This window comes from Pseudopipra pipra, chromosome Z (assembly GCF_036250125.1).
Source record: "Pseudopipra pipra isolate bDixPip1 chromosome Z, bDixPip1.hap1, whole genome shotgun sequence".
NCBI lineage: Eukaryota > Metazoa > Chordata > Aves > Passeriformes > Pipridae > Pseudopipra > Pseudopipra pipra.
The window spans coordinates 39,386,232-39,413,052 of NC_087581.1; the positions used below are offsets into that span (position 1 = coordinate 39,386,232).

General features: G+C 36.7%; 2 protein-coding genes across 8 annotated transcripts in view; one reads left to right on the forward strand and one right to left on the reverse strand.

The window, feature by feature from the left end:
- The window catches only part of RPS23 (ribosomal protein S23), a 427,277-nt gene that overhangs the window by 376,607 nt on the left and 23,849 nt on the right, over window positions 1-26,821 (reverse strand). The gene's annotated exons all lie outside the window — the stretch shown is intronic.
- XRCC4 (X-ray repair cross complementing 4) overlaps window positions 1-26,821 on the forward strand; it is a 141,210-nt gene that overhangs the window by 21,582 nt on the left and 92,807 nt on the right. For 6 of the 7 annotated variants that reach the window (XM_064643266.1, XM_064643264.1, XM_064643269.1 and 3 more), the window contains one exon: window positions 794-898. The exons of the other annotated variant lie outside the window; for it this stretch is intronic. In XM_064643266.1, the coding sequence (XP_064499336.1) occupies window positions 794-898 (105 nt within the window). The remainder of the gene's footprint in view (window positions 1-793; window positions 899-26,821) is intronic. 7 annotated transcript variants of the gene reach the window in all.

A 26,821-nucleotide genomic window follows, 5' to 3' on the forward strand; every position in this document is an offset into this window, starting at 1 on the left:
GCTGCCTTGGATCTTGCAGCTACACTTGACATGCTTCTGTAGTAAGAAAAAACTTTTCTGAAAAAATTTGTATTCTGCCCCCCATATTAGTATGTATGCAAATTTGACAAAAATCCTGGTGAATTAAGCAATTAATTTCCCTTGCTTAGCTATTTGATGGTCCAGGCATTTGATTGCTGCTTCTAATAGGCAGTGGTTTGGAGAAATAAATTTAAAATAAATGCATTCAAAACTGAGGGATAGTTGAAAAAAGGAAGAATCAAACACAGCAATGAATAAATACTTCATTTTCTCTCTTCCTGTTAAGATTTGTGTATTTCACTGGAACTATCCAGTTGAACAAAAATGATAATTTAGTTGTTTTAAAGCCTAATATAAATGACTTTATAAAGAGTAATTTCTAATTTCACAAGTGCAGTGACAGTCTAAATATATTAAAAGTATCCATAAAGTGTTCATAAAATAACAGATTTTGATAGTACAGAAAAATTGTCAGTTGTCCTTTCTCCCCCCTGGTGTTATTGTATTGTTTCCCCTCCTTTCCTTTTGGTTCCTTCAGATTTTCCCTTCTTGGCACACCTGCTGTGCATTCCAAATCAAGACTTACTTTCACTGGTACAACTGAGTGCAAATGCTTTCCTTTTATGAGGAAAATCTTTAAATCATGGCGTATTTACAAGCCTTAGTCTCCCAAATGAAGATCACAGAGGACAGTAGATGCTCTGGAAAAGAGATTACTGTGTGTGGACTTTAAAAGTTCACTACAAGACTTTACTCCTGTATTTTCTGTAAGGGTGAACATCAGTCGGAACCTGAAGAGCAACAAGAATCCCACCAGTGTTTCTTTTCAGGAACTCCTTTACAGCTCCAGAGGAAGCATGGAGGTCTACCTGTAAAGGTACAGGAAACCTCTCAAACTCAGGATAGTAGTGTTTTGTTAGCTTTTACATTCACTAAAATAGAACCTTTTGCAGTCTAAAATATTGAATGCATATGTTTAAATCTTTGTAAATGGATTCAGTGAACTATCACGAGGACAAAGCCTAAGGGTCTTCAATATGAGATTAAAAATTTGAAGCTATATTGCACATATATTTGAAATTTTTTAGTGATTCAAATATTCATTTAGAGTTGTTCTAAACTGTATTAGTATCACTGGAAAAATCTTTTGGCAGGAAGATTCTCTTCATCTAAATCATGAATATGGTTCTCCTGCAGAAATATGTTTCCCAGAGAGATAGAAACAGTGTACAAGAGTAAGTTTCTTGATAGTATCATTCCATGGAAAAGCTCTTACATAGAAGATGATTTTTTTTTTTTTTAATCTTTTTATTTCTCTCAGACACTGCTGTAAGTAATGTCTGATATTTCATTAAAAATTTAGCGGTAATTCTTTTGTTGGATACAAAATGTAACTGGTACTAGTTTGGGTTTTTTGGGTTTTTGGAACCCAAATCCTTGTTTTTCTGGGTGCATTTTTCTCTGACAAATCTAAGTTTTTTGTGGGTTTTTTTTTTGTGTTTGTTTTTTTTTAAGGCTTTGAGGTCCAGCTTTTTGTTCTATTCACACTAGCACATTTTCTTCTCAGTGTGTGAGTAATACCTGTATGTTATTAATATAACTCAAATATGTAATCATATGCCAATTCTTCTAAAGCAACTATTTCCTCTGTGGCTAAAGTGCCAAGTTTTTAAGTTACATGATATTTATCACAGGGTAGGACTGAGAGTATTCACAGTCACTAAGAATCTTGATTTGTGGCAAATAATTGTCACAGATACTACTCTTACTTTCTTGACATTGTATTTTTTTCAGTCAGAGCGGTGGATCTCTGGAGTCTGATAAAAACTGAGTACTATTCCACCCAGAAATGTAAATGCAAGGGCAAAGGTGGCAGATACTTGACTATTTTTGGGTTTAACTTCTGTTGGACAAGCTAATGTCAAAAACTGACACTATAACATCTTTTTTTTTATATACTTTTATTACTAGCTTGTTTTAAGACTTGTGGCTAGCAGTTGTTGTATTCCTAGGTTTTGCTCATCCTAGCCAAGCTGTGTGGTTTATCTCAAGTTTGTCAGACAGTACTTAGAGAACATGAATGCAGTGGTTTCTTTCTGGTCTGATGCCAGAGCTGCATGTGTTCATCAAATATCGTTTAGTCACTGCAGCATGTTTATGCCAACTGCAAATCCATGTGCTCCCCTTCCTGAACAATGGTCTTTAATCAAGGCCACTATTATGGAAAGGCTGGGAAAAGCAATATACATAATCAGTAGGATGACAGAATTACACATATATTTTTCCTAACTGTATCATGTCGTGCTCAGGGTAACAAGCTTCCAGAGAGTACCACATCTCTGGAACTAGTACCTTTATCCATAATCTCTCTTACTTTTGTGTGTATTATTCAGAGTCTGAGTTGTTTAAAGAGCTTCATGGTAATAATAACAAATCAAGAGTGGTCATGGAGAATTGTAAGCCTATAGGAATTGCCTGCTATCTTTTATTTGTTAGGAAACTCCATTTTTCCAGGTCTGTCTAAACAGAAACATCCACAAATCCATTTCACATCTGTTGTACGCCTTTATTCATATTACAAAAGCATATATTGGTTTTTTTGAACAATTTCTTCATTGTGTATAAAGCTCCACTAACTTTTTGATGGTACTTTTTTGCCTGGTACTAAAAGAACATGTGGAGAATGCAGGTATGTTTGAGATGGTGTTAACTCCCTTGGTAAATGCCAGGAGCTGAAGTGTGACACGTAGCATTCTGAAAATGTATGCATTCAGAGATGATATTCATGACATATGTATGATATGCATGATACATGTGTATATATATACATATATAGTAGGTATTGTGATATATATTCACGAATATACAATCAGTCACAATCTTATTTTCTGCATTTATCATAGATAATAGAATGGTTAGGGTTGGAAGGGATCTCAAAGACCATTAGTGTGTTTCTTTTAATTTTCTGGTAAATTTTAATGCCAATTAAAGGCATTTTGCTTCAACAACACATCTTATATTGACAAGTTGATCTTTTGTTGTGGGTTTGCTTGTGCGATTTTTCCTATGCAAGTCAGTACCAGTGTGGGAGGAAATATCTCTTTTCAGTTCTTCTGGTAGTTCTGTAGTGCTTGATAAAGTTGTGCTGGTTAATCCCAGTGTTCTTAGAGCTGGTTGAGACAACCATCCAGGACCTTTCTGCCTTTTAAAACTTTATATCTGCCTTTTAGACTTTTTTTAGAAGCTGATTTTTAACTTATTTTTTATTGCAATTTTAAGGCTTTAGACTGGTCAAAATCCAGCTGTCTAATGGTGGATCAATCCAGACATGTACTCAGGGTTTATAATACTGCTCCTGCAGGACCTATTAACTTTCATATGTTAAAGTGTCATTATAGTGTAATTTTTTAATTGGAGATTCTCTGTGTCATTGCACAGCTAATTCAGAGGTAAATAGAAGACACTTGTGTTATGTGCTTTCTCTTTCTTATTTTGTTTATTCTTTAACATTATTAATTAAAATTAATACTATCTTAATAATTATGTTAATTAATGAATATAATGAAATGTTTGTATTTATCACAGACCACATACTTGGTTTTGATTCATCTCAGAACTTTATGAAACTGTGGGCACAATCAGTTATCAGTCAGTTTGAGAGTTCAGTTAATTTTTAGTTCTCTGTTTACATGAAGAAACACATGTATTTCATGGTGTATGAATGACTCGTCAGGTTGTGTAAGTGACAATTACAAAAATGTGTGGTTTGTATACTTGGGCATGGAAAATGATGTCATTCAACAAATGGCAGCTAGTTTAATTAAAAAAAAAATAATTAAAAAAAGTCTCTAGATGTTAGGTCAGATGCTTTAAGAATTAACATCGATTCCACAACTGAGGAGTGTTTTCCTTTCATCTGCAGCTTTAAGCTTAATCTGGATCATGATGTTGGAAAAAAATACATTTGCATACGGTAAAGATGTATTTGTTTAAAATTACTTGTTGAAAAATTCATACGGATTTCTCCATAAAACTGTTAATGTTTTAGTAGTTTGGTGAGTGACATAAAATCTCTGTGCCTTATTGTTTGAAGAGGAAATGACCATCAAGAGAAAGTTGTCTGCATCGTAGACGCTCTTTGAGAGAGTAAATGGTACAACTTATTAGTTACATGATGGAAAACTCAGATTTAGCAGGCTACATTGAGCTCTCTGTAGACTTAATTCAGGATGGTAGCAACATGCATTGGTTTTGAGAAGCAAATATGTGTTTTGCTCTAAGGCTAAAATAGCAACTGAGGAAGAAATATTCTGAAATTCTGATTTTTTAATTTATTTTTTCTTAAGAATTCAGATATGTAGTGAGAAATGTAGGGGAAATTGTGGGAAAGTGTATTTTTTTCCCTCTTTCTTAGAATTCAGAAAAATGAATTTCTGGTCTAAAGGTAACGTTTATGTGGTGGCAGTCTGTGATGGATGCTTGAATCCATAATGAATGTTGGGTAATTATTGTTTTCAAAGTACTGTGAAACACAAGAGGGAGATTGTATTTGTTCTTAGAGCTTTTGGGTAGTACTGTAAACCAGCTTATTGCTGACAGATAACATAAATTGGCTGTTGCTGACACCCAAGCTACAGACTGTTGGTAGTTTAGAAAGAAACCCTGCCTCTTGCATTAACACAGCAATGATATTATTAGTTGAAATGCTCTGATGTTTCTACAGAAATACAACTGAAGTTGTAACTAAGTTTTGAAAAGTTACATTAAAGCTCTGAAACAGCTTTTGTGACCTTTTTTTGAAGGAACATAGGTTTTGAGAAGTGAACATACATTTTTACTTTGTAAAACAAGGCACCAATAAAACATGAAGTTGTAACTAAGACAAATTTGAGCCAGTAGTGGTTTTTTTTTTTGCAATAATCAAGAATTTCCCAAGTGAGGTCAGAGCGAACTCTTGGTTTGCCCTGAAGTTGGGCCTTTAAGTTGGGAGATCATTCTGTTACACATCCCAGCCGCTCTCCTCAGTGGAGAAAAGTGAGTAAGTGAGTGAGTGAGAAAAGTGGGCTGAGGAGGGTTGTTTAGGAGATAGGATCTGGTTTCTCTCAATGTTTGTTTTCAAGGATTATCTTTTGATTGGTTGCGGATGCACAGCTGCCTCACAGATCCTAAATTTTCCATTCGTTATCAACTTGACACCTATGGAAGATAGGCAAGATCTTGAATTTCCATCATGTCTTTCCCATGGGCATGGAAACTAATTTTAGAACACTTGGTAGATAAACCATTCAATGGATTGCTTCAGAGGATTTTATGTCCTATGACAGTATTATTTTATTTTACTTCATGCACTATTGTAATTGGTATGGTAGAGATGTCAGCAGTTGCAGGCAATGGAGTAGACATTAAATAGTTTTATAATAGTGCTGTTTTGATATTTCCATTTGGACACTTTTCTCTACAAATAAAGTGTCTTTTTGCTGAAAGTTCCACTGTAAGAGTGCTGGTTTTTTCCTGAAATCAGTTTTTCTTAGTCTTCTCTATGTGGTGACTTAAAATTGGCCTATGTGCCTGTTGTCCTCCTCTTCAGGGAAACTGCGTGAACACAATTCTGTCTGAAAAATTTCAATCTGTCTTTTTTTGTTAATTGTTTTACTTATTCCAAGTGTTAAATGAGAAAGTTTACATTGGTGAGAGAGAGACAGAGAGAGTGATGTGCAGTAGTTAAGATAGCGGTAGAACAAATAGCCAAGAAAAAGAACCTGGAACTTTTAACTTCTGTGCCAAACACAATTACATGTGAGTTTGGTTTTCAAAAACGCTATTTATTGTTCAGTCTGTTAGTTGGATCCTGTTGAAACAAACAATCAGATGGAGCTGAAGTAGCAGTTTTTCAGTTTAAAGCCTCTAAATTTTGGTGGTTTCAGCTATGTGGTGTCCTCATCAGCTGAAAATTATGTCTCAATGCAGCTCAGAAGTCTCATTTGTTGAAAGGAGAAGTGCAAAATATCAAGGGAGGGCTTGGTTCTCATATTTGTGCTAAGCTTTAAAAACTGGCTACTAGGTCATCCAATTTATGTCTCAATAGGTTGAGATTTATACAGCAATCATTCTTTACTGTGTCTTCACAGTGACTCAGCCCAGGCAGATTTCCATCCCCTTTTCCACCACACTCCTCTGGATTAGTCATATGCAATTTAGCAGTGTGAGAGAAGCTGTTTCTTGGCTCTCTGCGCACATAGTTTTGATTATCAAAAGACAAAAGGACTTAATTCACGTATAACTTGCAGCTTGGGGACTTAAGTCTGTACAGAATGGAAAGCCAGTTTCTTTCCTTAAAAAAAAAAAAGTCACTGTGATTGAAATTAGTATCCTGATTTGTAAAGAAAAACTTAATTGCATATTTGCACTAGCTTCTGTTAGCAAAAAAAATGAGTTAAAAAAACAAATCTCAAAGCTGATTCTGTCTCTCATGGTCCATTTATAATGTTCATCTCTTTTGCATTGTTTTCACTTTTTAATTTTCTGTCACCTTGCTTTTTTGAGTTTCTTTCTTGAAGTCTATTTCTCAGCATAGCTATAGAGTGATCAAACTGAAAATTAAAACAGCTAAAACAACAACTTGGTGCATGTTACACCTTGGAATTACACAAGGACATTACAAGTAAGGAATTTCCATGGCTTCCCTTCACTATCGCAGTTACAGCTGCTCATATGGCATCCATCTGTGGACTTTTGGCGGCAGGCTTGTCTGCTGCATGGGAGTTTTTGGAGTTTAGAGCTAACCTTATATCTGTCTTCCCATCTCTCCAGAAGTTAGGAAACTTTTTTTACATGGCTGCTGTGAAGTGAGCTATTAAAATATTACAGAAGCAAGGGGTTCAATTAATAATGCTGCAGATTAATAGTTTGATTATTTTTTTGTAACAAAGCCAATATATTTGATTTTTTTCTTTAGCTGTGTGTTCTGTATGTGTAGATTATGGTGGGTTTCCTATATGCAGATATAAAATGTGATTGATCCTTGTTTGATTAATTTAATTTATATCCTGCCTTGCTTTTAGAAAAGTAGTAAAGACCATACAGATGGTTGAATCAAGTACACAGATCTATATCAACAAGATTTAAAACATTTAAGGGATCAAATGTCTCATTGTTTCTTACTTAAGAAAGCACATTTAAATGAGGCTTTTCTTGCTTAAGGGGGAATGTAAAAATACAAAAGACAAGATAGAAGAAAAGTGTGTTTACAAAAATTAAGAGTAATATAAAGAAAAAAACCCACAACTCAAAATTATGAGCAGAAATGCTTTTTTTAAAAAAAAAAGTTTTCTGTGAGTTGTGCTAGGCTTGCTAGGCTTATGTTCTTGTTAGGCTTATTGTGTTTCTGTTACTGAATAATGCTGAAAAAAATGTTGCCATCACTTAAGAGCAGACCAATATGTTCCATTAGTATTTCTCCTCTGAATCTGAAAAGCAAAAATATTTGTGTCAGAAAGACAATCCATTAGTTACTAAGGAAGATATTACATAAAAGAGCACATTTAAATTATAATCCTCCTACAATAAATGGTGTCCAAGAGCAAAAAAAGAATTGGCTGAACTGATTCCTGGCTTGCTTAAGTCTGGTTTTAATGCTAAATCTTTGGGAAATTATGGAAGACTTGAAAGTGTGCTACTGTTCTGTCAGCAGGCAGTGGGTATCCAATCACACTTTTTCGTGTTGAAATCTGAAGCTGCCTGGGCTGTATGTCAGTCTGGAATTAAAGTAAAAGGCAAGTCTGCTAAAATACTGAGGATATTACTAAACATACTAAAATACAGAATGAGAATGTAATTCTGGCTGGTAAATTTCCTTCATAAAAAAACCCCTCCATCTCAGAATGTCTTAGGAGAGGATCAAGCTTTACATTCCTATGGTTACTCATTTCCAAAGAAAAGAAAGTCCAGATCACTTGGACTGATGTAAAAGTGGGGGAAAAAAGGATTGTTCATGAAATGTATGGATGAAGAATATTGTAGCAGATTTTTTTTCAGGCAGCATATCAAGAGTTTTCCATATTTTACATCAAAGCTGGATTTAATTATTTCCCGTGAAATGTCTGAGGATTTAAGACTCAGTGAAATAAGTAATGGCTGTGATTCTTACATTTGTACTGTTGTTCAACTAAGATAAGTATGGTACATATTTCATGTCTACTGTAGGTAGAAAGTCTCCAGGTAGGTTTGCTCATGGAATCTGAAGACATCCCTGCAGATTGTATGTTCATGAGGTGTCAGTGTTGTGTTTTAATGTGTTCAGAGAATAAAGTACCAGTGAATTCTGATAGTATTTTAAATATTTTATATTATTCATTGTCTTTATCCTTTGAAACTTACAGGAATCTGTCATGCAAGCTCTGAGTTTTTCATTCCCCCTTCTTTTTGGTGAATTAGATAAGGCAGAATGAAATCAAGGAATGAAAGCTGTGTCAGAAACCAAAGATTTTCAGAAGTGCTGGGCAGTTATATGGCTCTTGATTCATAGATCAGTTTTAAGGCTTATCATCTACATGGTGAAGAAAAGTGGTATCACTTTGACATAGAGAGCAAATAGTGTGTGAGTGCCTTCCATGGGTGACGAGGAAACTGCGCAGTTTCTTGTTTTTATAGCGAAAGCAATTTGAATGATGTGATCTCTTCAAAACAAGTGAGCAAATCTAGAACTCAGCAGAAAAAGTTGCTCAAAACTGTTAAAGTTTCTTTAGAGGAGCCCTGCTGAAAGGGTTTGAGGAGAATTTGGGCTTGGTTTTTGCTAAGCAATTCTCCATCTTGGAGGGATTTGAGCAAAGAGCAAAACTTAGAAATTGGATGTTAAATGGATATACATGTTTTCTGTCTTGGCGAATTTTGCATGCTTTTTGGCACTTGGAAAAGCAAATGATTATTTTCTCCCAGTAAACTTTTTGGTTGGCAGTTCTGTGAACAGAGTTACTTGTGTAGTTGTAAAATTGTGTAAAACGCTGTTTTTTCCTGAAGTGGTTTGTGTGCAAGTTGGAGATGCAAGTGAGGAAAAGGAGGACATAAAGCGGGAAACTTCTTGGTGAGATACATATATTAGTGAGATAAACTTACATGAGGTCACCAGCCTCCCTGGGGGAAGAAGGGGAGAAGGACTGGGTTAAGCTGTGCAGTACAATCTCTTCATTAAGACAGAGCAGCTGTAGTTTGACATTTTGGTTCTCTCAAACTGGGATTGGCTGAATTTCATTTTGGATCCTTTTGGGTTTTGTGTGTTCAAAGTCCTGCGTCCTCCTTGGCCTGAGACCATCAGAGCATGTACAATATAAAGCTGAGAAAGTAGTGCCTCTAACAAATGTGCTTTCCATGTAATGGTCAAAACAAACAGGCAATGTATTGCTCTGGAAACCAGACAATAAACAAGGGAAAAAAATGCAATCTCCCTAAAATTCACAATATGCGAGCAGTTAGTTCATCTAACAAAGTTATCTTTTGTAGAGTGTGATCGCTACTTTGTGGCAGTATTTGTATTACGTCTGATATTTCTCAGTCTGCTTTTTATCCAATAAAGCTAAGAAATATTGTGTGAATATTTAAGATTATTGCATAACTAAATTAAAACGGAGCATGATGACCTTAGAAACCTAAGAGAAAATGTTGTCTTGTTTCAGTTTATTTTTTTTCTCCTCCAAGTGCATAAACAAGCAAACAAAAGTAGTTAAGCTTTGTCTTCAGTCTATGCATATGAACCTTAGACATGGTTTTTGGAGCTGAGGAGAAGCCTAAGTTGGCAGGTGGGGAGGACAGGGTGGTTCCTGCTGGTTACTCACCCACTGGACAATAGCAGTGGAAAAGCTTGCAAGCACTGCTCTTTTCACCAAGTCTGAGTTATGAAGGACTTCTGTGCAGCTCTGGGTGCTGGCCATCAAACACCAAACCACTGCTCTGTCCCTGCTTTTACTCCCATTTGTTTTTTTGAAGAGCCTTTTAGAATTTGCTTCAGTGAGTTGAAGTAATTGTAGCTGTCTAATGTAGACTATTTTGGAAATGCTCCATGCTAATTTTCAAAAAGGATTTATTTGGTGTTTATAATTTTTTGGCAAATCTTTAGATAGCTCAGATGCTGCACTGATCCCTCTCTTCATGGCTATATCCATTCATTGTCCTGGATGGATCAAGGTCCTGCTGATCTGGGTAATGAGGAGGAAGACTTTGGCTCATATCTGCAGTAGCTTTATTATTTATAAGGAAACTCACAGCAACACCTGTGGCATCTATATAATGTAGATATATGGTCAGATGCTGATGTTTCTTCAGTGCTCTCCTGGACACAGTGGGATTTTTGGGTCTGTCCTGTGCAGGGCCAGGAGCTGGACTGGATGATCCTCGAGAGTCCCTTCCCACTCAGGATATTCCATGATTCTAATAGAGGAACCTCTGTAAGCCCTCACTGTAAGCATATAGGTAATTTAGGAGCAGTGGGACACAGATTAATTATAAAGTAATCTTGACCCCTATTATCCAGACTGCTTTTTGTTTCCTGATTTGTGTGACAGGACAAGGTGCACAGTCTTTTGATCTGGGGGAAAGCAACTATTTTAAATTGTAATGATCTCTAGGGATTTGATCTCTAGGGAATTGGAATTGCTTTAAGGGCTTGTCCTCCAACTATTTCTGCTGCAGGTCAGCAGTCTTATTGAATAGAAGTTTCAATCTCTCCTTGAAAGAAGTTTCTTTCAGCTTTGGTACTAAGGCTCATACAAACTTACATTTTACTTCCTTCTTGGCTTGACTGAAGAACCACAGACACAGTACTGTGCTCTGAGTCTTGGTGGGTCTGAAATGGGGTGTAACTCCTGAAGTCTGTCTGCTGTAAATAACAGATCCAGTATGAACCAGTTGCTAGTTCTGAATGAATAGTGGAAGTATTGTGTATTTACATCAACTTTAAAAGAAAAAAGTATACATTTGTGTAAGGAGAAACATCCAAGTGATGGTTGTATATCACTGGATAAGAGAAATGCATGTCCTGTGAGCTCACTTCAAGTATCCTGGTTAAGGTTGAAAATTTGAGTTTGTTTTGGTTTTTTTTAATTTACCCAAAATTTTAGGTCAACAATTGTTTTATAACTCAGCCTTGCAAGGAGAACAATCTCAGTAGCTGGGCAAATGGAAAGACGAGTGCTGCAGAATGAAATAACAGATGCCTGCTGAATAATTAGAATTTAAATAGTCTGAGACTTCTTCTACAATCTTCCACACTGGCGATAATTTCTGAGAAGAGTCTTTCTGCCTTGTCAGGGGGGAGTGACCCACTGGGAGTGGCAGAAAAAGCTGAGGAAAAAGTCTCAGCTGCATCATAAAAGTTTCACTGAAAATCCAGTGATTCACTGGTGCTGCCTGGTACCCTGAGTCACCTCACTGGGTGGTGGTGAGTGTGGTGATATGAGCCAGCCCCATAAAAAGGGCATTAATTAACTGATTGCTACTAAAAAGAAAGCTGTTAGTAACTCTTACTTTTCATTCAACTCCACTAAATGCAAAGAGTAATGAAAGCTGAGCAGTAACATTAAAGGAAAACTAATTAGAATTTTTTTAACTGATGTTATTTACAAATTGGATTAAAGCTGCTGACTGCTACCATTTTGTGATGGAAAGTCAATTAACAAACACAGGACTGGATTTCTGATGTTGTTAACTGGATTATTATACGTGAAAAATAGGTTCAAGCCATTCTAAGGACTAAGGGGACAATGTTAACTTTGTTGGGGTTGCATATGATTTTTGGTGTGGAAAATTGTTATGAAATTAAATGCTACAGAGAAGAAGGAAAATGTACAAAATAATGTTAATTGTGCAGCTTAGCTTCGTTGAGGTTGTAATCTACTTCCCTTGTCTGTTGATCAAAGTGTAATTTTTAATTATGCTTCAGATTTTTTGTGTGGAGTTTCTGTTATTACTGTGCCATATAGACCCCTTTAGGTCGTGTTTTAAAGAAAAGGAAGGGTTGGTATGAGAGACATCCAACCTAAACAATAATTGACAAGATATGCAGGGGAAACAGGTACATTTTTACTGACTTTTTGTTATTATTATTAGTTTATTTAGAGCCTAGCTACCACAGTTGCCTATCTGAGTAAGAGTTTTAGCTTTCACTTAAGTTTTGACAGTCACCATTGTGAACATTTGGGAAAAACCTTAAAAATACACATTTTAAAAGCTCAAAAATATAGAAAATAATATGGAGAAAAAAAGATAAGAGTTAATTAAGGTTAACACTTATTCTCAGATTTTAATTTTAACTTGGTATTATGATTTTGGGATAATGAAGAATCCATCTTATGATTTTTTTGGATGGGTCATTAATGTTGAAGTTTAATGTGAGAAAACCAACAAACATCTTGTTCTTCCAATGCCATTACTAGCTCCTTACTTCAGGGTTCTTTTTGAATTATGAAGATTTTCAATGTTTAAATGAGAAAGGACAAATCCCAAAGAAGGAAGAAGGAGGTTGAGGATTTTTGAGTCTAAAGTGAGGAGAATGTGAGCAAAATTTGGAGAAGTTCTCATTAGCATTGCCAAATGCAAGAAAAAATGGATGCTGTGCTTTCTTAATATCCCTTTTCAGTAGTGTCTAGTATTCTCTAATCCAATTTTGTGCTTTTGGAGGGAGATTTGAAGACGTGTGGATCTTGAGCTACTTTCTCTCTCAAGATACTTGTTCAGATAACTTGAGGTAAGTAATCATGATTTCTATACCGTTGAAATTAAATAGTCTAAATAACTGATTTGTCAGTCAGCTGTAAACTGCAAAAACTGTTCAGTTTCAGATTGAAATGAAATTGCTCTCAGGTATTGTCTTTTTTTAATGCAGGTGCCAGAAAAGAGCTAACAGAAGCTGAGAACAACATTTAATTTTTAATTAAAATCTAATTCTAAGTTAATTTTTCTTAAAAAAAAGGGTGAAGTGGCAACAATTCTTAAGTATTTTGAGTTAAAAGAACTAATTTCAACTTAGGAAAATGCACATCTGTACTGATAAGTGAGTGAAAAAATGTCCATTTAGTTCACAGTGAAAGTGGTTTGTGGCAAAAAAGCACAACAAAGGCTACACTTGCAGAATATTTGAGTTTTCGAATGCTTTGTGAGGCCCAAGAAACTGCTGAAAGATGATGGTTTCTCAGACTGTCACAAGATCATTAAACTTACTGCAATTGCAGTAAGTTTATCCTGAAATTTATCCTTTGCTGTGAAGGCAGAGTGTGTGTGGGATATTTTGTGTTTTCGTTTGCTGAAGAGTTGGCAGCTCAGAATATACAAGAAGAGGTTTTGGGGATAGGTGCTGTTATGCTGAGACTGAAGTATTTCAGCAGCCAGACAAAATGCATTTGTAATATTCTGACATTTATTCAGTCATCTTACCAGTTAACACCCTAATAGTTGAAGCAGCGTGTAACTGAACACAATAACAATTGGTAATGTGTGACCAGATACCACTGTGATCACAAATTTAGAAGAGACAAGCCAGTATAGTGAAAAAGCTAAAATTTTTACAGGCTAAGTATGAATTTACAGGTAATGGTACTGCTTTTCAAAGCATTGACCAATACAGATGTTGAAAGTTATGTAGTCTTTTAAATATTGTATAATTGCTGTTAAAATTGTGTTACATTCAAGAGTTTATTTTTGTTTTCCATTACCAGGAAATGTGAAAAACAACCCTGTTAATGGAAAAGAAGAATAAAGGTGAAATGATAAGTTTCCACAGGTAGTTTATGCTGTATTTAAAAGGTGCTGTAAGGTTACATAAAAGATTAAAAAGATAACTGACAGTACTGTGTATATATGCTGATACTTTAAGTTGTCTGTGAATTGAAGTAGTGCTTGAATAATATTCCTTTATTTTCTGTCCATGGTAACCATGACAAATTAGCCCAAAACATTCAGTGTCACTAGAGAACGTAAATCTTTCTTTTCTAACATTTTTGCTGTATGCAATTAAAATAAACAGTTTTATTTCCTGTAAGCCCTTGTGAAATAGCCGTTATGAATCAAATTGAAAGTGTCACTCTCAAGCATGAAAGTCTCTGAACAATGTATATTTTGGTATATATTGAACATTTTCTGTAAGCTCCCATAAATAAATCCAGAAAATGTCAGTCCCTTCGGTATTACCTTCATTAAATCTGGAGCAGCTGTTGTTAAACTTGCATCCAAACATATAACGGAGTCCTTGACATCAAAAACTCTTCCATGCCTGACATATTATTGTAAGTCTTTGTAAACCTGCATTTGTTCTGAAGTAGGGCTGATTCTATCAAAACTACAGGCTAATTGATGTTATGGAAAATGGAACTCTAAACCCATATGCTCTGCTAATTGCGTTAGCCTTTTGTGTTGGTTTTGGAGGGAAGGGAGGTGGTGTTACCTGTGGATTGAGTATTCCACGGGATGACAGAGTGGCAGAGAAGCTTGTTGTGATAATGTGGTAATTCCACAGAAGTTAATGTGATAACCTTTCCTAAAATCAGGCTGTTGCCATGACTTAAAATATTAATGCTGGAAAATTGTAATTCCCTCACAAAAACAAGAGTTATGTTGCATCACTCTATGGGATGAAATTGTCTCTAGTTTTGTGAGTCATTGCTTTTCACTACTTGATTGACTTGCTTTGAAGTCATGGAATCTTGGAATGGTTTGGTTTGGAAGGGACCTTAAAGTTCATCCAATTCCACCCTGCTGCTGTGGGCAGGGACACCTTCCACTATCCTGGGTTGTTCTAAGCCCCGTCCAACCTGACCTTGGACACTTCCAGGGATGGAGCAGCCACTGCTTCTCTGGGAAACCTGTGCCAGGGCCTTACCACCCTCACAGGGAGGAATTTCTTCCTAATATCCAATGTAAATCTTTCCTCTTTTAGTTTAAAACCGTTCACCCTTGTCCTGTCGCTACCTGGCCATGTGAAAAATCCATCTCCTTCCCTTTTTTAAGCCCCTTAGGTACTGGAATGGGCTCTAAAGTCTTCCTGGAACCTTCTTTTCTCCAAGTGAACACCCCAAGCTCTCCCAGCTTGGCTCCAGAGCACAGGTGGTCCGGCCCTCGGATCATGTCTGTGGCCTCCTCTGGACTCTCTCCAGCAACTCCATGTCCTCCTTGTGCTGAGGACTCCAGACCTGGATGCAGGGCAGAATCTGTCTAACATCTGATTTCCCCATGTACAGGACATGGACAGGCGCCCTGTCTGTTCAGAACAGCATGAACTGCTGTTAATTAACTGGTGAGACCCCCACATTTCAACCATCCAGACATCACCCTCTCCAAGAGTCCTTTGCAAAATCACAGTCCTAAATGGTATGAAACCAATTTAAGGAGAAAAAAAAAAAAAATAAAATTGTAAAGGTAGAAAGTCTTCCTCTGAACAGAGAAGTGTTTTCTTTTTCAGTTGAATTGCAACTGTAGAGCTCAAGTTCTTAAGCTAGGGGGAATTGTTTCATCTACTTCTCTAGCATTCGAAACCTCCCTACTTCTGTGCCAGAAAGTGACTGATTTCTGGACAAGTCAACCATCATAGTGAAGGTTGTTGGATTTGTGTTATTGTTTGTTTTACTTATAGCTTATTTAAATATAATGTTATATTTAACTATTGCTTCTAATTTATCAAGGAGGAAAGTGAGATGAGTTATCCTGCTTGGAGTTTGCTTTTCAGTTGCTATTTTTTAACTTGAGAACCAGTGGAAAGGAAAAGGAAACTTTGTATATAAGAGTGATATTACTGGTTTAGAAAAGCGAGGCAATAATCATGGCATGATAGAGAACTTATCTCATTTTTATAAATATATCTATCCTTAGCTACAATTAATGAACTGAAGAGCACTAACTATTCTGACTTCTTGCACAACCAGATCCTCCCAGTGGGTTTTGAAATACAGTATTTGTTTTTGTAGTAGTTATGATTTCTTCTCCTTTTGACGTGTGTTATCTTGCAGTTCTGCAGAGAGCTGTCTTTCCTCCTGGGAGGACCATAACAAAAATGTTTTGTTCTCCATTGACGAGACCTGCCTCACAATGTAGGGGAAAGAGAATAATGTCCCTAAAAACAGTTTTGCAATTGCACAATTTTAGGTGCAGTTCTGTTATTTTTATGGAATGCTACCCTGAAATATTAATCTGTGAAACTTGTTCAAAAGTAAGATATCAGTTAGTTCCTCAAACTTTGTTTAGCTGAAAACAGCAGCCTTATTTCCTGTCTTGGATATATTGGTTATACTCTGTAATGGTTAGAGCTACAGAGCGTTTATTCAGTTGGTGGTGTGATTATTCAGATTGTAGAGATGTATTCAGTTGGTAGTATGACTCCATTCTTAGAACTGGCTACATGAGACTTGTTCAGATGTGACACAGGTGCTCAATGACTATGATTTTTTGGGGTAACTACCCTTAACTTCAGGTTTAAGAAAGAGAAACTGTGGATACTGTGACTTGTTTCTGTAGTTACTTAATACTGTTAATCAACAGTAGTTGATTCTGTACACACAAATGTTGGTTCTTAAGGTATCTTATATGTCATCTCTTAAGATCCTGCTCAGATTTACCTAGAGAAATGCTGAAATAGCTTAATTTGCTGTCCTTTGTCTTCCAAACATAAGTCCTCAGATGATGATACAGCCTTTTGGATGACAGTGTGAAAACTTGATTGGAGAGGTGTTGTTAATTTTTTCACTTTTGTGCAATTTCTAGTAACCTTTTTAACACTCGTTCTCAGTTCTACTTGTTTCGCAAGTAACTGATTTTTAGTTCTTGGTGCAGGTGTTTGGTATTTTGGATTAGTCTGCTGTCTCTGAGGAACCTGAGCTTGCTGGAAGTCAAGGACTGGCAGATGGTGCATGGAAAATTGCACTTGTTTTTGAAGTCATAATTCTAGATTGTAAAAGCGTAAGTATTTCCAGTTTATTTTGAAAGGTTAAACAGGGAAGGTTCCTTAATTTGCTGTGGAAGGTAGCTTTGCAAGTGGGTTTCATCACACAAAGGTGATGAAATGATTATCAGAATGTTTTCCTTCTTGGAAATTTCCTCTCCATGTTCAGTTAGCATAGTTGCTTTAACTTCCAACATATTGTTGCACGTTAGGAGATAAAAAGTAAAGACAATAAACATGTGCTCTTGCACATTTCAGTGTGCTCTGATGTAATTAATATTAACAGAAATTTGGATAGCAGTTACTTGTTTTCCTTGATGTTACCTTCAAGGAACATTTGCTGTGATAACCCAGCATCACTTTCCAGTAGCTAAAAGTAAGGGGAAAGAAATTATCTAGCAATGTTGAGTATCCTTACTTAACTTTTGTTTATTTTAGTGATTGTTTAAGTCTTAGTCAGCCAAAAAAATCCAGCAAACTCTGAGGCTGGTCTGAGTGGTGTTGGCTACTGACTACAGGATGCTGGTCTTGCAAAACATGAAATAACATTCCTCAATTTGCAATTCAGGCACAGGATAGTAAAATCTCCCCTCCTTTTTTTTAATTTTCTTTTTTATTTTAATAAATTCGTATACCTTGGAATTTGGCAGTGAAGAGCTGTCCCAGTCTGCTGTGTTGCTGCTCTGGTTCATCTTTGGCTTGTGTTTTTGTGGGCTGTTATAGTCACTTTGCACTATTTACTTCCTAGTTTGGGCTATTTCATGCTACTGCTCATTCCAGCTCAGCTACATAGGGCTTGAAAGCACAGGTCCCTTAAGCTTACAGCTCAGGATAAATAATCATATCTTGTGTTTAAACTAGCTGTTCTACAGTGTGAAATGGCTTCTTTTCCAAAGTTTCTTCCTGCATATCCTTGTTTTGTGTGCACAAGATGGGATTTGCTTAAAGAAGCAGTTTCGCAAGTCTTCCTTGTATATCCATAAGGAAACCATCGTGTTACTCTAATGGGAAGCAATTTTAGTGATCATTTTGTTAGTTTCAGTGGGTCTTTTCTGTTTCCTCAGCTAGGGATAGTGTTAGATTTTATCTGGAACCAGTAAGTTTTTGCGGGCCTGTGGCTGACCATGCAGTGAAGCAGAGTGCTGAGAACCTCAGTGAAGTTGTATTTGGCAACCTGGAGATAACTGTGTGCCTGAGGAGAGTTCAGACCACGTAAATACTTGCTTTTTCCTGGCCAAAAAAGAACCTACATGAACATATCAGACGTGTTGAACTCAGGGCATTCCATGGTCTCACCGAGCAGTGTCCCTTTGACAGTGGAATATTGATATAAGTTAAATAAAGGTTATAAAGTTAAGCTTTTTACTGTTTTCTCTGCATGCAGGTCTCTAGGTTGGACATTTGTCTAGGTAGGATTGTCTTCCTGCGCAGGACACAGATCACCAAAGTCACCAAAATCAGAACCCAGCCCTGAAAATGGTTGAGTTCCCAGTGGTTCTTCACAGGCATGTTGTCTCTTTAGATCTTGTTTTGCCTATATATTAGAATAGTAATTTTTTTAATGCTAATAACTGATGGTTGACATGTGACACTGAGAGACATTTCGAGCTTCCATCTTTGGCTGTTGCTTGCATTTGCTGCTGTGTATCTTGTTTTCCAACTTTTTGCTAACTGAAATATAAGTTTATTGAGGTTTTTTTTGTGACCTTGTTAAACAGCACTGACCCAAGTACAGTTTCTTTGAGGTACTCCACTGCTAGTGTTTTACTATTCTATAGTAAATAAGATAACATTATTATTATCTTAGTAAGATATTATTGTAGCCTCTTAATAAGATAATGTGTGTGCTTAAAAATCAAACAACAACAAAGCAAAGCCAAAACAAAACTGAACAATGAAACAAGCAAACAAAAAATTGTGGCACTTCCTGCTTCATAAGAGTTTTAGTTCTTCTACTTTTATTGCTATAGATTTCAGAAAATCACTTTTGCACTGGTTTGCTGGCATAGAAAAATGAAGAAAAGAAAATGAAGGAATATAGCAGGCTTGAGCTATGTGGGTGCTTAAAAATCAAAATGTAACAAAGCAAATACCAAAGCCAAACAAACAAAAAAACCCTCCCAGAATTTTCTGATTCATAAGAAAGTGAATAAGTTTGTAGTAAAGGGGTAAAAAGGGACAAAACCAAAACAGATATGCACAATCGACAACTCAGGAACTAGTAGGATAAAGATTTAGCAAAAGTTTCTCCCTTTTGCCCTGGTTTGCTGGCATGTAAAAATGAGGCAAATGAAATGTAGGAATGTAACAGACAATCACTCTGTAAAATAAAGGACACTTTTTCACTGGGTCACTTTTGCCTCTGTTGTGCTGTGGAAATAAAGTGATGTGGGTCCTGGTGATGTGGTTATTTTTGGTGCCTTATCTGAGCCACCCCATGTTAATATGTCATAAAAACACATTGTCCCTTGAAGTCGCCAGTCGTGCTCTGTAGAACCCTAGTTGTGAGAAAGAAATGGTTTCCTTCTCCCAGGATTGGCTTAAGAAAACATTGATTCTCTAAATACTTCATAATGACAACTTTCGAAAATTGTATTACGTGGGAAATTAAAAAAAAAATAAATGTTTTGTTTGTGTTGCTAGCAACCACATTGGTCTAACATTTTTATCTGTGGACTATATTTCTTTTGCAGAAGAGAATTTATAAGATTTCAGAGAAAATATTTTCTAATTGAATCCACTCCAATTTTTGATCTCAGCAAAAATCTTCCTGAGAAGGCATGTGTTATATAATTGTGTTCATTTTAAGAATTAGGTAAGGAATTGGAGATAAGGGATTTTTTTTTCCTTTAGATAAATTCAGTTGATTATTAGATTTTTGATTATTATTAGAACTTCGTGAGGGTTCTTGAATGCAAAGCTTTTGATGCCTTTTATCATTTTAGTAATCTATATGGAAAAATTACTGTCTGGAGTTGAGTTTGTAGTGCCATGAATGGATCTGACATATCAGCTTTGTAATTACCTTGTATTAGTCAGTGTGTGAAATGACATTTGGTCCCTCAGAAATGACCTGTGATCAGTTAGTGCTCTGAAATGGCCTTGACCTACAGAGTGAAAATGTCATATTTTAATTATTCTTACATGGTAGAATACAATAGAATGTAACGTAATATTTTTAGCAGTAGTACTTAGTCTTAAATCCTCCTCTATCATAATGAGTCTGGTTAGTGCCAGATTTGACAAACCTTAATTTCATTCCCAGAGCATAAACAAGACAAACAAGTGCTGGGAGTTGTAGTTCTGGATGGAGTCATGCAATGTTCCTGCAGACATTTTGGAAAAAATGTCTTAAAGGATGAAATGTGGCCCATGAGTTTGGGGTTAAAGATGTACTGCTCCTCCTCATGAACCTATAAGAGGTTCAAACTTAAACTGTCATAATTCCATGTCATAATTCCGTGTCAGAGCTGAGTTTGCTTCATGGGCCTGTGTTAGGATGGTGCCATCTGGACACAAACACTTTACTGCGGTTGAAGGGAGTATTCTTGTGACAAAATAACGGGAAAAATGCTCTGCCACAACCCACCTCCAACTAACTGACAATCTCTGTTACCTGTAAAAATTTCTGTCCTCCTATTAGTAGAGAATTTTATCTCCTTATAGTTTAAAACAAGTTTTGGTTGTTAAATTCCTCCCTCTCTGACAGTGTTTTACAAGGAATTTCTTGAAATACTCCTTTTATTTTTATTTTTTTTCAGGCTTACTTAAAATAAAAATGTCATGAAAGCAGCTACAACAAAGTAGATTCCTGCATGAAGGCAAAAAAGAGGTTCATTGAGGAGGGGTAGGAAACCTTAGGTTCTGTGAGTAGAATCTCACTCTGGGCGTATCTGTGCAGTAACTTACGGGGTGGGAGAAATCTTTTCCTGGTGATAAAGTTGAAGAGTAAGAACAGGAACTTTAGGCAGAGAGGAAATAGTAAGGCTTATTTCACATGCATTGCATTCCTGAACCTAAGCTGGTACTTCTTTCTTTCTTTCTATGTGAAAATAAGATTTTGGCTTTTTGTTTGTTTGTTTCTTTAGACTCTTGGATGGAAAGAAATAATGCTGTTCATATCTTGATAATTTATAGAAGTATTTATGTCCTTCTGTGTACTTAACACTGCTTGGAACTTTGGCTTTATTGGAATTTTGTCATATCCAGTACATATATCTTGTGATGCATGGATTATTTCCATTTTTGTGGATGGGCCACATCACATGCAGATGTTCAGATTGCTCAGATTGGGTGCACAATCTTCAGTCTCTTGGGTTTCTTTGACTGGGACAGAATAACTGCATTCACTGAAGTTTTTATTAAGTAGTTAGATCTGAAAGCAGTTTGGATCTGAAAGGTTTTAGCATGTGTCTGTCAACATCTGGAAGGAATTTTTTTTTTTTTAAACAAAGGGCAAAATACCAACCTGCAAACAAGTAAATGGTTGTTCTAAATGCTGTGTTATTACTCACACTGGAAAATTGTTTGTAGTGCTTAGTTGGGAACACTTTTGTATTTTGCCTTGGTCTAGGCATTATCTCATGCTTATTCACGTGGTTATACATTTACTTTCCAAGGAAAAGAAAAAAATGAGTGTCCAATCCCAGAGCTCTTCACAGCATATTTAAGGGTAATCAGACTCAGATTACTGCAGAATGTTGGCATGTTAGTTCCAAGGGTGTATTCAAGAAGCACTTTATAGTTTCCATTGCTTCCCAAACCTAAAGGTCAGTGTTAGAAGGGAAGTAGCTCCCAAGACAAGTTGTTTTTGTATCTGACAGTTATTACTCCAGACATTTCAGTTATGTTTTATTAAAGTTTTCAAAGAAAGCTCCAGTCTGGGCTTCACATGTAGGAACAGGATCAGTTGACAGGTAGTTTTAGAATACTCCCATTATGCAGCACATGATGTGGTGGTGTTTTTTTAATCTTGGAAGTATTAATCATTTATATTTTGTTACCTTGGAACCCTTACTGACAGTAATATCACAAACACTCCTGCAAGCCTTGCTTTTATTTTGGAGATTTTTTTGCTGGAAGCATGATTATGTGGGTCTACCTTTCATAAAATTAGTAGAAACTTTTCTGGTAGTTTTTTAAAGGCTTGCATTGGGCGTTTTTCAGTGTTTCATTTTCATGCTACGTATACTTTGTGACTGTTCAGGAAAAGAGCTTCACACTCCTACTTTAAACATCTTACTTAAATCAGCTTTGTTCTGGAATAATTTTTGACTTGGAAATCTGAACATAAATGCAGAATATTTGAAAAAAAAAAAAAAAAGAGCTAGCAGATTAAATTAAAAATCCTTGGCAGACCTCCTCATACTTTTGGGAGACTCAAGCCTCAAACACAAGTAAGTTGCTATGTATTAAGTTTGTGTACCAGTTGTTTTATGATAATGGCCCATGTTCTGTTCTTAGCCTGTAGAAAATAAAATCTGATTTAAGCTGTCTTACAAGGCTTTCCCTCTGAAATCTAAATTAACATAGCTGTGAATTGTTCATGTATTTAAGCCCCAAGACCCAAATCCAGATGTTATGTCTAGAGTATATTGTGTTATTGCCACACTATAAGTTACATTAAAAAAACAAGGAGGAAAACAAGTTTAGATCTGAAAGTAAAGCTCGTTTCCTAATTCATTTAGGGAAGGTTTTAAAAATAATAAAGAGTGTAAGTGTTTTACCCTGCTTCCTAAGGAAACAAAGCTTATGTGATTGTGCTGTGTGCCTCTTCTGACTGCCAGTCTGTTACCTTCTCCCCTCTCCCCCCAGTAACTTTTGAAACTCCTGGACAATTTCAAACAGATTTGACAGGAGTAGAGGGCTCAGAGATATCAGGTTCCTTCTAGTTTCATGGAAATAGGTGCCTGGATAGAGAAGAGAGACCCTATTCATATGCCTGCTTTGGAAAAAGCTGTGGAATGAGATCAACTATATTATTAGACACTAGCAAATCCGCATGGGAGAGAGGAGTTATGAAGGCATTAAATAAGGGAAAAGTTCTGACTGGATTTCTCACCTTTCTAGACATGAGGGGATCCAGCACAAGAGTCATAACCATAGGAAACCAGCCTTCAGTAGTTCCATTGCTCACAGACCTGCTGCCTGCTCAGTGAGGTGGGGATGTATCTGATCATGCCTGGAGACACTGAACTAATGAAGAAAAAGATGAAAATATAAAAGACCTTTTAAGGACGTCCTGCTTCAGTTGTCTTTGTCACTTCAGAGGCAGAGGGGTAACAGGGAGTTGAATGGACAGTATTGCCTGAAGTATAGAGGAGAATGATAAAAGAGGAACCATAGAGGAAGATAAAACATTTGGATGTATGCATAAAATGCAAACCTGGCAGTTTTTGTGTGATGAAATAGTAATTTCATCCCAAATTCCATAAACAGCTCGAATGGCTTGTTCTTCACATAATCATCACTGTTATCACTGTTTGTGGAACTATACTGTATAGTTTCCCATTCTGTAGTGATTATTCTGAAAAGTAACTAGTTCACCTGAAATTAATTAGTGCACCTGATTTTTATGGATTTTTACCTTTGGCTTTTTTACTCCAATTGGTTAGGTTTTGGGGTTTTTGGGGTGTTTTTTTTTTTTTGGTTGTGTGTGTGGTTTTTTGCTTGGGTTTTTTGATGCGTTTTTTTGTTTGTTTGGAGGTTTCTGTGGGTTTTTTAATGGTTTTTTTTTGGTGTGAAATGGAACAATTTATCTGATTACTATTGGGAGAGAAAAATGGAAGGAATACCTGATGTTACAGGTGCTGAGTATTACTGCTGCAGTGCATTTTAGTGTTCAGTGTATTTCTAATTTTAAGGGATTTAGTTGCACAGTGGTCAAAAAAAATTGAGGGGAAAATTAGTATCAGCTTTCTGTAGCTTAACACCTTGAGACATGGGCATTGGTGTAGTTCAAATGCTCTGCAACTTTAGACAGTTCATGCCATTTTTGGGTATGTATCTCATTTTTTACAAAGATACAATTTGGCTCATGTATGTATATATATACATACATTTATATGTGTGTGTGTGTGTGTATAAATATATATCTTTAGGTTTAAAGTTGGAGGAGGGAGTAATCTCACGAGCCAGAGTTTCTAAAGTAAGTTTGGGAAAATGGTTGCAAAGCATTTTAAGGCCATGAATCACAGTCTGGGTAGATCCTGACCAAACCATGTCACAGCTGTCAAAATTCAGTAGCTAAAGACCCTTTCAGTGTGGGTGGGATTAAGCTTCACAGAAGTAGCTGATTGTGCAGATATGTGAAATATGATATTTCTGAGGGAATGTAAAGGTTAAATAAGGAAGTTTTCCAAAGGCTTTCAAGAAAGACATACAGATATAATGCCTATTCATGAAAGAAATCCGTTAGTTTCTTGCTTAGTAGGTGTCCTTGGTACTCTTACCTATCTACATGGCTCACTTTTTCTTTTTTTAGTGGATATTTAAGAATTGTCTGATGTTCTTACTATTTTCCTTTACCATTCTTTATTCCAAAACTGCCTGAAGAACCAGGCCTCCTGAAATATAGATACTCCCTGTATCCTGGTGATTTTTACACAGGGTAAACGTGAAGGGTTAAAGAAAGAAGTGAAACATGCAAATAGACTTACGTGACATTTGAAGATCATAAGTATTAAGTTCTATGTCTGTTTTCTGTGAATTTTCATGGTCTGCTTTGTTGTGGTATATATTCAAAAATTACATGTATAGTTCTGGTTACCCACAGTCAAGAAATGCAAGGTGAAATTGGGAGTAAGGCTGTATGATATGAGGGACAGAGAAACTAACATATATGTAGCCAAAGCTACACTAAGCTTTAGTTCAGAAGAAAAAACACTGACTGAGAAATCTATTTATTTATAAATTACGGAGTCTGAACACGAGAGGGGGAGAAGCATGCTATAAGCTAGGGAACGGTGTCTGTCCAAGAGGTGGATACAAGTTGGGCATGTGTGTTTTTAGGAGGCCAATTAGGAAAAAATATCCCAAGCAGCTTTCCAGCTAGACTGGTGAGATTAAGAAACTCTTTCAAAAAATTAAATTCCTTCATGAGAGGGTTTATGTGAACTGGACATCCCCAGAACCTCCTCCCCAGTCAAGAATTCTTTTAAGACCTTTCAGGATCAGAGTCTGCTTCCAGTTGGGAAGTTTGGCCCATGCTGAGCTTGATGAGGGATGGAAGGAATAACTTGCAAGTGCAGAGTCTTCTTCATCCTTATTTCTACCTGCTTCCTTTTCTATCGAAAAGGAAACCTGAGACTTCCTTCTGCAATGTGCCTTGGTCCTTCTTAATCTGGTAACACAGTGCCTCCTGCTGCAAACCTCATGGAGCAGTACTCCAGGGACATGGAATTGATGCCTTAAGCCCCTAATGGTTTTTTATTTTTCTAATATTTGTAAGACTTGTAAGTTTTATAAGTAGGTTTTAAAAGCAGCAACCCCTCTCTTCTTTGTCCCTTGTCCCTTTCCCTTTCTCCAGTACCCTTGTTTATACATTCCTTAACCCTCTTACCCCATTCTATGCTCCCTATATCAATCCTACTTCTGAATACAGCAGAGATGTTTAGTCTTTTGTCAAGGCAAGGCCTAGATTGTTGGCAGAACAGCATATCAGGGCCTAAACCACAGAATACGGTCAAGAATTAGGTAACTATGTACCCTTTGTGCTCTGATGAAGACAAAGATGGGATGAATAGGGGGTCCCGAAATACACCCCAGACCCATTTTCAGGGGGTGGACCCGGGGCGGACCAGAGTAAAGGCCACAGGGTGGACACATCTGGGATTGGATGGATGGTATTATAAAATGTAACCTCTCAGGCACAGCCTGCGGGCGTCTTGTAACATCTTAGCCTTGGCAAAATAAACCCTTTCTTCAGCACCAAAATACCACGGCAACAAATACTGGGGTTACTGGGGTGTACAGAATACTGGATACTGGGGTTACCTCCGCACCTGAATTAAATTAAGTAAATTAAAATTGCCTGGGGATATTCCTAGACACAGAGGCCAAGTGATGGGGAAGAGTCTATGTCCATGCTGTTAAACTCTCTGTAGCCTCCAGAAGAGGCTGGCTGCATGCAAAGTGACTCTTGGAAGTGGTCCCTGGGATGCTCCAACTCCTGCAGTATTTCTGTGAAGTGTTTGGTGAATTGGTCACTGGCACAGACAGAGGACAGTAATTAGTATGTTCTACCACCTGATGATGTTCCTAGTTCCTCCTCATTTTACTATACAGGTGTAGCCTCCTTGCACTGCAAACCTTGAGGGGCCCACAGTTCCGAGAATTAGGCGGGTTTGACAGTGTGAGAAACAGTGGAGCACTCTCCAAAAATACTTGGGAACCACTGACACAAACTAGTGAAACCAGGTGGAATTTCATTTCCAGTGGATATGGAGCTAACATGATGGCAATTTGTGTGGAAGGTTTCTGCAGCCTGTAGTAAAAATCTGAGAAAAACAGCAATCACTTATGTCAGCTGTTTTGCTCTGGGATAGATGTAATGCCTTCGTCAAAAAGGAAGTTTGTTGTTTTGTTTTTGGTTGGGTTTTTTTAAGGATGAAGTAATACTTTACTCATGAATAACATTTCAGGAGGGAAAGGCAAGGAGTGTAGAAAGGCAGGATTTTTATCTTAAACTCGTTTTTTTGTAGTTGCTGATCATATTTTTATACTGTCTGATGTAACTGGACAGATTTCTTGGCTTCCATGGTACTTTGTAATATTTTCTAGCTTCCTAGAGTTTGCTGTTAGAAAAGCAACTTCTGCTTTCACGTTGTCATCACTGTATTGTGCAAGTCTAGTGTACTGATTTCATTACCACACCCAGGTATGTCATAG